Source organism: Zosterops lateralis (assembly GCF_965231275.1).
Source record: "Zosterops lateralis genome assembly, chromosome: 10".
Taxonomy (NCBI): Eukaryota; Metazoa; Chordata; class Aves; order Passeriformes; family Zosteropidae; genus Zosterops; species Zosterops lateralis.
The window spans coordinates 7,071,195-7,082,267 of NC_139770.1; the positions used below are offsets into that span (position 1 = coordinate 7,071,195).

Below are 11,073 nucleotides of genomic sequence, written 5' to 3' on the forward strand. Positions count from 1 at the left end.
CCACGATTGGCTGTCCGCGCCACGCCCCGCCTCCCTCCGGCCGCGATTGGCCCGTTCTGCCCGCGCGGCGCTGCCATTGGCGGGCGGGAGACGGTGCTGCGGGTCGGGCCGCGCCGCGGGCGGGGAGCGTGGCCGGGGCGCTTTTGTTGCTGGCTCGGCGGCGAGAGGAGCGGGCGGGGAGCGCGGGGCCCGCGGACACCGGGGCCGGCGGGGAGCGGGGCCGGGCGGCGCGGCGCGGGCACGGCGGACGGCGGGGCCGGGCCCAGCGGCAGCCATGAGCGGCGGCGTGTACGGGGGAGGTGAGTCCGGCGCCGCCCTCCCCTCCCCCGCCCCGCGAGGCGGCGCGTGCGGCCCCGGCGGGCGCTTCCCGCCTCCCTCAGCCCGGGCCGGCGGCGCGGCCCCTCCGCGTCCCGCCGTGAGGGGCGGCCCGGGCCTTGTTTATGTTCCCGGCGGCCCCGAGGTGCCTCCGCCCGGGACCGCCCGCACCGCGGCCTTGGTCACCCAGATCCCGAGAAGCTCCCCGCGCTTGGGGAGCCGGGTGTGGGTCCCTGAGCCCCTCTGAACACTCCCCGTCATCACCGCTGGTTTCCGACAGGTTTCCTTTAGGATGTGCGGGGATCAGCGGGGATCGGGCCCGGAGGGATGGGCGCTTCGGGCTCTGACCCCTTCCCTCACACAGTCGATGTTTTCAGTCCCACCTTCCTCATCCTCATCACCCCCGCGGGTGTCTGGGCTCGCCTGGCTTCATGTGACTGTTGAATTAAAACTTTTTGAAAACTTTTATCTTGCGATCTGTTTCGCTGGTGCTACATTTTCCCTCTTCTGCTAAAATTCTCTTTCTTCCACCGTACGGAGGGATTGCAGTGCCCCAGTTAAAGCCTGTCTGCAGTTTTCCAATAGCTCTGTGGTAGCGGGCGTTCTGAATAGAGAAGTTTCTCCCTGCATCCTACAAGATCCCCTTGATTTGCTTCTTCCTTTGCCAGTAGAGCAGGCAGTGGGCAGGGAAAGCTCAGGGTTGCAGAAGAGTGTAATAACCATTCTTTATCTTTATTATCAATCTTTTCAGATGAAGTCGGGGCTCTGGTTTTTGACATTGGCTCGTACACAGTGAGAGCAGGCTATGCAGGCGAGGACTGCCCAAAGGTGAGAGAATCTGTGCCTCGATGGAAACTCCACATGAATTTAAGGGCAGGTTACAGCCCTTCTGAATACATTGGGGTTTGTTCTGACTGTATTGTGTAAAGAAACTTCTGAATTTATGAGAAAAACGCCAACTTCCAAAACATTCCTAATCCTCACGTACTGCTTGCCTCTTGCCTTGCAGGTTGATTTTCCAACAGCCATTGGCGTGGTGCTGGAAAGGGACAATGGCAGCACTCTGATGGAGATAGATGGTGACAAAGGCAAACAAGGGGGCCCGACTTACTACATAGACACTAATGCCCTGAGAGTTCCAAGGGAGCACATGGAAGCCATTTCACCTTTAAAAAATGGAATGAGTATGCTGCTCTGTCTTTTTCTACCTGATTTTAAAAATAGCATTGCCAGGCTGCAGGAAGTCATAGTTGTGTTGACAGATGCTCTGTACAGCAATAGGGGCTGTCAGAACAGATTGGTGGTTTACAAATTGCATTGGTTTTCACTGTTAGTGGACTTTCAGCATAATTGTTGAAGTCGTGGTGGTTGTGGAGGAAGAGAATTCTGCAGAGCTGTTAGAGGAGGTGTGTGTCTGCTGAGGACAGCTTTTGACTGAAGAACTCTATGCAAAAAAAAAAAAAACCCATACTGGAAAGCTTTTATGTATTTATGAAATTAAACAAAAGTTAGAAGTAACTAATCTGTTTGTCTCAATGTTGTTGCAGTTGAAGACTGGGATAGTTTCCAGGCAATTTTGGATCACACTTACAAGATGCATATTAAGTCTGAAGCAAGTTTGCATCCTGTCCTTATGTCTGAAGCACCAGTGAGTAAAAGCAGCTGTGCACTTTGATAAGTTTTTTTTGCTGACTCTGCAAACATTAGTCCTGGATAAGTCTGACAATGACTTCTAGGTGACAAGTGCTAAGACTTAGCTACAGAAATGACAGTTTTTAAAAACTTGGACAGGTTCTGGAAAATGTCTAAAAAACCCTCAATTTAAAATAGTTTGTATGAGTTGTATTAGAAAGTATTTACAATATGCTATTGTTTTTCACTTACTGAAAAGAAGCCAGAAGTTAAAAAAAGAAATTTTATAGCCTAGAATAAAAAGGAAAATATGTTTGGATGTCTTATATATTAAGTTACACTTAATAAAATGCCATCAAAAGATCTTGCTTCATTCAGCCTTACAAGTGATATTATGTGACACAGAATAATATTTATAATGGAGAAGTTTTAATTTTTTCTGTCTCTGTTTCTGTAAGTGGTCCTGTAAAGTAGCTGAAGTGGATGAATACAAATTTCTGGGAAAATCTGGACAAGGTTTCTGTTGTTTTAAAGTGCTCAATATTTGAAGGGCAGATCTTGTTAGAGTTAGAGTAGAAAAGGTAGACATGCCATACACAAGTGATGCCTTTCTTTAATAAAACCTTATGAAAAGGGTTTTCTTGAATTTCATTATTCCCTTGTGTTGAATCACAGCTTGTGGAGTGTGGATGAATTTGCAATGGCTGTTTGATGGCTCAGTGGGTGTCTGAATAGAGACATTCCCATTGACATTCTCCTTACAAACCTCATCTTACTTTGTTGCATTGGCTTAAAAGCATTTCACATTTTCAGTAATGTGTTGAATATTTTAGATATATCCTGGCTTAATCACAACTACAATGGAACTGTAGAAAGATACTTTGGGAACTGGAAAGTCTGGATTTATTTTTCTTCCCACTGGGCAAGTTCCTTCATGCATCTTTCCCCTTGTAAAAGGCAGGGTGCTTGCTTTAGAGAGTTCTTTGGGAACCTGACACTGGAAGAGCTCTAGAAGTGCAAAGAAATCTATTGTAACACAAAAGTGTGTAGCACTTTTTTGTGATAGATAAGCCTGGACGGATTGTAGTACAAATGGAATAAAAAACATTCTAAAGTAAATTACTAGAAATCCATTTCTGTAGAATTTTGGTATGACTTGAAACTGTGGCTGCAATTTTTCTAATCACTTCTTTATTGTGTTAGCAATCAGTGTTCGAATACTGCTTCCTTTTGATCACTTACTTGTGGTTTGGATTTATTATTTTTTAGTGGAATACCAGGGCAAAGCGTGAAAAACTGACAGAATTGATGTTTGAACACTACAACATCCCGGCTTTTTTCTTGTGTAAAACTGCCGTTCTGACAGCGTATCCTTCGAAATGTTTCACTGCATGGTTTTATTTTCCTCCCCCTAGGAAATTATGGTAAACTTTTCCCAGGCAATTCTGAGTATAAGAGCATGCCTAAGTTTGTTCAAATTGATCTTTTCCATAAAGGTCCAGGGAAGAACTAAACAAATTCAGTTTCAGAACTTTAAGGTATTAGAGCTCATTTTTGAAGTTCTTCCAATCTGTATCTGTCCTTGGAGTCCAAGAAATTTTTTTATTATGAGGTTTTTTTTCCATTGTATACTGTGGATAAGAATATTATAGACCTGAAATGGTGGTGTCCACAATACTAAATACAGTAATTAGAGCTTGAAGTTTTCATAGCCTTAAGAAGAATATTTGTAATTACTTTAAACTAGTAATAGGTTTCCAGCTTCAAGTCTAAATGAGTTGGATGTACTTGCTGCATAGTAGTGACGTGAAGTCTCACCCTTGTACATCCACAGCTTGAGCTAGTTCACAGATGGAAGTTAAATGCTGCTCTCTATGAGATTATGCACTTCACAGAAAGATGATACACAGTGGAAAACGACAAATCACTTTGTAGAGGCAAGGAATAACATGTTGGGGTCCTCATTCCTAGTTATGATCTAATTGTATGGCAGCACTTTTTTCCTAAAGTGAAAATTACAATGTTTTCCTTAATCATTTGGACTAGTTTTGCTAACGGGAGATCTACAGGTCTCATCTTGGATAGTGGAGCAACACACACCACTGCTATTCCAGTGCATGATGGATATGTACTTCAGCAAGGTATAAACTTTCATGGATAACAGCACTGCAGTGTCATGGTTGAGTTACTGTGATTCCTGCTTGTACAGTTTTGTTACTGCTTTTACATCTGTGTGCCCCCTTAAAAAAGAAACAAACCCTAATAGTATTCACTGACAAATAGTTGTGAGAGTCTATTCATGATTTGGATACTTTCCAGGTTAGTTGTTTTGGTTTTTATTTTGGATCCCCTCTTTGCCTTCTAGGTATTGTAAAGTCACCACTTGCAGGAGACTTTATCACTATGCAGTGCCGGGAATTGTTTCAGGAAATGAACATAGAGATAATTCCTCCATATATGATTGCTTCAAAGGTGGGAAAGTAACTTTATTTAGTAAGTGTTGCCTTGGGGAGAGGCTCAGATGTTTACCTGATGACTTTGTACCCTACAATCTCAGGAGGCAGTTCGTGAGGGGTCGCCAGCAAATTGGAAGAGAAAAGAGAAGTTGCCCCAGGTCACCAGGTCTTGGCACAACTACATGTGTAATGTAAGTAGGTCATTCCTCCTGCTCTCACCTCCCCTGAGTGTTCCATAAATAAGTTTTGTTTCCAAGAATATCAGCATTTTCTGTTGAAGAACGAGAAAATCTTTGAAAAGTTAGTATGAATTCTATACATTTTATAAAATTGAGGACTAAAATTCATATAAATTCATGTTATTTTTAATTCCACAGTGTGTCATTCAGGACTTCCAGGCTTCTGTCCTCCAAGTATCAGATTCAACCTATGATGAACAGTATGTTACTTTCTTCTTTCTTGTAAAATCAGTTGCCAGCTGTGCATGTGGTGCTCAACCTGTTCATTGCTGTTATGGAAGAAGGTTTTATCTAAAAATTGATTTATGAAAGTAGGAGTACTGCATATACCGAGGTGATAGGTTTTTGTTCAATATTCCAAGATGAGATCATGATAAATATTATTGGAAGTGTAAGTCTTATGAATTCCTATTGGAACTGTAGTTGATTACACTGCTTAGATGACTTGCCATCCTGTCTAGAGAGCACTTGAATGTGTTGCCTTTTCTGTCTGATGCTCCAGGGTGGCAGCACAGATGCCAACAGTTCATTACGAGTTCCCCAATGGCTACAACTGTGACTTCGGTGCCGAGCGCCTGAAAATTCCCGAGGGATTGTTTGACCCTTCCAATGTAAAGGTAAAACCACCATGGGAGCTGTGATTGGAAGGCTGTGCATGGCTTTCTTTTGTGTAAGGTTTTTAATTTTGTGATTTGGATGTATTTGCACTGTGGGGTTCTCCTGGGGGTAGAATTTGCCTGTCTTGAGCTATGGCTGGGGAAGAGAAGGATGAAATGTTCCAGTTGGGTGGTGATGAGCTGACTGGGAAAATAGGGGTACATTTGTTCCTTCCCTAACAAAATACTTAGCTCTCTCTCCTACAAGTCATACTTGTAAAAGTCACCTCCTTCAGGGCTTTTCTCTGCCTTGCTCTCTGGAAGCAATGATGTGTAGATTGCTAATTTTCCCTACAGGGCTTATCTGGTAACACGATGTTGGGTGTGAGCCACGTTGTCACAACAAGCGTTGGAATGTGTGACATAGATATCAGGCCGGTAAGTGTTGGTCAGCCAGGAAAGATTTTAAGGCATGGATATTTTGATGCTGATACATGTTTTTAGGACTAGAAGAGCCACAATGAAGAAATTTCCTAGCACTCCCTAGAATCATGATAAATATGTTAAAATAATTCTGTAACTATTCTATATTTGTAGATAGGGATATGTACCATTAGTGTTTTGTCTTCCGAGATGCTAAATCAGGACCTTCTACTTCGTGTTTCTACCCGTATTTAAAGATCTGATGTGCAGATTTTGTGGCTGGCACTGCATAATTTGGATTGGACTGGCTTCAGATAAGCATTTCTATTTGTAACTTTGAGTGTTATCTTCAGATTTTTAGGCATCGTTATGTTTAGAACATAGATGGAATTTATAAAGAGCAGAAGGAGGAGAAGTTCTAAAGGAAAACATTACTTTTAAAATGAATGTGCTGTCTTTCTCAGGTGTCAATTTGATAAAGATTGCATGAGAGTTCTTTCAAAAATTGTTTTCTGTTAACCAATGTGTGGGGAGGGCTTAGTGGGCTGGGCCATGGTGTGTGTTCACCAAGTGCAGCAATAATGAGATAGTGGGGTTTTCTTTTGAGGTTGCATTCAGCTGTAAAAAACCCAACAGTTTGGATCCAGGGGAGATCTGCAGGTTGAGGCCTTCCAGAGTAGAAATTGTTCCATGAAATCATACAGAACATATGGCTTCTGCCTTCCTATTATAGTTTAATATTAAGCTTCCTTGCAATATTTTTAAGTGATGAAATAATTAATTGAATTGAAAGAGGTAATACTGTTGGCATCAAGTGATGTGTTATTGCTGCTGACTATACATACTTGTGCCACCCCTCTCTGTGGTGAGAAAGAGCTGTTTTCAGAATGATTTCTGAGGTAAAGCTCCAGGTTTGTTATTTTCTTTTTTCTCTTTTCAGGGTCTCTATGGCAGTGTGATTGTAGCAGGAGGAAACACTCTAATACAGAGTTTCACAGACAGATTGAACCGAGAGCTGTCTCAGAAAACCCCACCGGTAAAACATCTCTTTCCATGACTGCACCGAGTGCTTCACATTTGACTTTTCTGCCACATAAGTACACAAGGATATCATGGCTTTGACTTTCTTAGGAACCTGAGACCAGAACAGATTTCTGCAGGGTTAAGAAACCTCCTCTCTCTAAAGACAAGAAAGGATTCTTGAAAAGTTTTTTACAGAACAAATTCCAATATTTCTTGAGCATTTTACTGCTCCACTCTTGCTTTCAGATTGTAATCCACAGTTCTGTCATTGTCCCCAAGCAACAGCCAGTATTTCTCCCGCTGGTCTCTCTTTTGAAGTGTTGCTGACTAACTAGAGGCACATTCAGACATTCTGCCTGAGGACACTTTCTTGTGGCAATTGTTTCTCCTTGATTCTACAGACAATCTAAATCACCAGGTTTTGTCTATGAATAACATATTTACTTTTTTAATTACTTGATTTTGAAGAAAGTATTGCTACCTTGCATCCGAGAGTAGATATAGATGATGATACTTCTTGAATTTTATTATTCAAGCAAAAATGTTCTGTTTGTGACAGCTCTGCAATGATGAACGTTAAGAGAGACTGAGAAATGTATTCACTGCTTAGAACAGCTGAGGAGGAGCCCATTGAAATTCAAAGATTTTATTGCGATAAGGCATTTGGAAAGCAAAAGGAATAAATGGGTCCAAAAAAGACTAGATGACTTCAGGCTAGCAACAGAAGTCATTTTCGCCCCAGTGCAGTGTTGGAGATGACACTACACTGATATTTTTGCTTTCCACCTGCCCCATTCCTTGCCTTAACTATTTGCAGTTGGGAGACAAGATAAAAACCACATTTCCTGTAGTTCCACTGTGGTTGTTTGGAATTGTAAATGCAGGGCTGGTGAGCAGTGTTGCAGGTGTACTAGAATGGACCTTTTTCAGCTGTGTATTGGCACAGACACCGGGTTCCTTGTGCTGCTTGTCCCTAAAGGTCACCTAAAGGCTGACAGTTTGTGTGTTGGCTCCTTTTCTGTGCAGAGCATGCGCCTCAAGTTGATCGCCAACAACACGACTGTGGAACGGAGGTTCAGCTCGTGGATTGGGGGCTCCATTTTGGCTTCTCTGGTGAGTAAACCTGTGTTACTGTGATGCTGTGCTGAGCAGCACTGCCACCTGGAAATCTGACTGCCCAGAAGTGTGCATTGCAGTCTGTGCTGCATCATCCTCATCTTGGCTATCCTCATGATAAGGGGAAGAGAATCCGTTTTACAAAGAGGTGTGAGCATTTCCAGTGACAACATATCCTGCCATGTTCTCCCATTTTTAATGGCAAGGTGCAACCTTGAATTACATGCACTTTCTCTAGACTGTTTCACCTAGTAGACCATGAAAGTAGCAAACCTGTTTGTGCATCATATTCCTGAGGCTAATTCTACAAGTTACTGAGCACTGAAATGGTTTGTGGGGGTTAATTTATCATCGTGAGAAGGGGAGACAGGAATCAGCATTTGGTGCTGCACTTCCTGTCCTGAGTTGAATCCCTTAGCAATAAAACTCAAGGAAGAGACAGTTAAGCAGGTCCAGTCTTAATACTTCATTTACTGTAAGGACTTGCTTGTTTTCCCTCCTAGGAAAAGCTAATGGTGTTTCAAATCACCATCATTTGTGTTCTGCTATTTTTTCATTGTGCTTTTGTTTCTCTCTTTTTTGTAGGGTACTTTCCAGCAGATGTGGATTTCTAAACAAGAATATGAAGAAGGAGGGAAACAGTGTGTAGAAAGAAAATGTCCTTAGAGCTCTTCACTGTGAAAACTGCTGCCTGCTCGGTGCTCCTTCTGTTTTATAGCTTTAGCATACTCAGGAACGGGATGGACTCTTTTTTGTAGAAAGTTTCTATTGGGATTTTTGCATCATTCAAGTTCCATTTGAACAAACGTTAGAAATTCCAAGAGACCTAAGTGGTACTATCATAGAAAAAGGATGTTTACCTCCCTTGTAAAGCAATAATTCATGTAACAGGCCTTTTATAATTTTGTATAAATGTCTATTTTCTCTAGTATCTTTTCCTGGCAACAGCTTGACGGGTTAGCTAATAGATAGAGGCATAACCTTGCAAATGCCTGTGCTTATTTATTAATTATTTCTTATCTAATTTCTTATCTACTTTCACAAACTAGTCTTCCTTGCTGGAACTTTGGCCTTAAATTGCTCTTCTTTTTCTTTTCAGAAATAAAAAATTGGTCTTTTCTATTGGAGCAAGCTTGTGAGTACTTGCAGATAAAGTGACTCTGCTGTTCTAAAAGCTGAAAGTTTGTATTCAGTGATCTATTTTTAGTGTCAGCTTTTACTGTGTCACACAAGCGTTACATTCCATGGAGTGAATGTTGGATGAAGCACTGGTTTGCTCATTTTTTTGATGAGAGAGCAGTTTCATTTCAGGAAGCAAGCAATGCTTTCCACCTGCTGTCTAAGAATGTATTGAATGCCTTTGTGATGATGTTGGTGAGAAGCAAAAACCTGTTGGAGGCAGGGAAACAGACAAAGAAGTGCCTCTCCAAAGCTGGCAGCAGAGGCAGAAGCTGTCGGTGTGTGGCTTGACCCTGCTGCAAGGAGCTCCGAGTGTGCTCAGGGCTGCTGGGGCTCCCCTGTGCCTCCCAGCAGGGTCTGTAAGTGCCTGTGTTTGCAGGGGGAAGGTGCACTCAGGGTCACAGCAATGGGGATGACGTTTTGGGGGCGGGAGTGGGCTGTCAGGATTTAGCTCAATGTTGCTTTTCAGCTCAGTTTACAAGGGTGTGATGGTCTGTTTTGGGACACAGTGAAGTTCTGCTCCTTATCTCAAAAGCTGTGGAAAACCAAATAGCATTGAACTGATTGAAAAAAAATAAACAGTACTGCTACAATTTTGTATCCTAAAAGATCTTGTGGGGAAATAATTACGAGGCCTCTATTGGAAAACTTTCACATTACCTCCAAAGAATAAAGTAATTTATCAAACCAAATCTGCTTTTGTCTTCTCATGAGAATCTTGAGTTGCTCTTGATCGGATTTTCAAAGCTATTGCCAAAGCATATTTCTCTTGCAAAATGAGGCAAACTGCAACGCTGTACCAAGTGATCCAAGTCACCAGCTCTTGTCATTGTGGAAGAAAAAGCCTCAGTCCAGTTTCCATTCTCGTGGAACATCAGTGAACTGCTCGCTCAGCACGCTGCAGTGTTTCTAAGCTTGCTTTTATTGTAAGAAAAGGGGGGGAAAGCAGCGAAAACAAAACCCCTTTTCTGTAAAGGGTTAAAAAGGCAGAAAGCGCTTGTGGCTCCCACCTCCCGGCCCGGGGCGGGCGGAGCTCCGCGCAGAGGAGCCGCGATGCGGGGCCCGCCCGGCAGAGCCGCCGGGGCTGTTGAAAATCCCGCGCCGAGCCCGGCGGGGAACGAGGGAACGGCTTTGGGACCGTCAGCTCTGGGGAGGAGCTGCGAGCAGGAAATGTGCTCCGGCTCCTGCCGTGTTCCGCACGGGGCTCCGAACCGAGCGGTGCCCGGGGCTCGGGGCTTTCTGCAGGATCAAACTCACAGACCCCGCGTCCCGCCGGAACCATCGGACAGCGGAGCACCCGCACCGGTCCCGGCTCGCGGATTCCTTTTTTGTTCGGCTCCCGGTGCTGCCGGCGTCCTCACACGGCTTAGACTGAAAGCGGTTTCCAAGTGGATATGACATTATTTAATAGTGTTTTCAACACGAGAAACGGAATTAAAAGGCGGGTTTTCCATCGTTCGTGGGTCGAGGGAACAGACACGGACCTGCAAACACAGGAAGTACTGACAGACCCAGAGGTCTCTGGAGCCCGCGGGGGAAGGGGGGAGGCTACGGTTCCTTTAGCAGATTGTAGTTTTTTGAACGATTTTCTAATAAAATACCCTGGAGGTAACGATTGTGTGGCTACCTTATCTTCCCCTATGGCTGCTGCCCGCAAAAACTCGTCCCAGCTTTCGATCATAAGGCATTTTGTACATGTACTCTTGTGCTGTTTTCTGCGCCATAGCAATGAGGTTGGTAATTTCCTTTTCTCCCGTTTGATCCTGTTTGCCGGAGTACCGCACACGTCTGATCGATTTTTCGTCGGCTGAAAGTCGTGATCTAACATTTCCCGTGTTTTACCCCTGTTTTAAACTCACAGTCTGGAGGCTCCCCCGCGGCCAAAGAGCGAACCGGGGCCGCCGCCTCCCGCCCTCGCCCCGGGGCACCGGGGATTGGAGGCGCTTAGCCGGGACTCCCTTTTCTTCCTGCGGGAAAATCCAATTCTTTGAGTGAGCCAACTCACCTCACTTCTTTGATACACTTTTTACAGACCTCGTGTGCAACTGTTAACTTGGTTCATAGCTTGCTTGCCGATTACTCTATTGGTTAGTC

At 44.0% G+C, this 11,073-nt stretch overlaps 1 protein-coding gene across 1 annotated transcript; it reads left to right on the top strand.

Moving 5' to 3' along the window:
- The first annotated feature begins 240 nt into the window (after positions 1-240).
- On the top strand, positions 241-9,658 carry ACTL6A (actin like 6A). The gene is made up of 14 exons (XM_083868168.1): positions 241-299; positions 1,067-1,143; positions 1,325-1,499; positions 1,863-1,963; positions 3,217-3,314; positions 3,994-4,088; positions 4,313-4,419; positions 4,505-4,594; positions 4,781-4,842; positions 5,145-5,259; positions 5,596-5,676; positions 6,602-6,697; positions 7,711-7,797; positions 8,386-9,658. Exons 1-14 carry the CDS (start codon positions 275-277, stop codon positions 8,464-8,466), a joined length of 1,290 nt encoding a protein of 429 aa, XP_083724294.1. The 5' UTR covers positions 241-274; the 3' UTR covers positions 8,467-9,658.
- Positions 9,659-11,073: the final 1,415 nt, after the last annotated feature.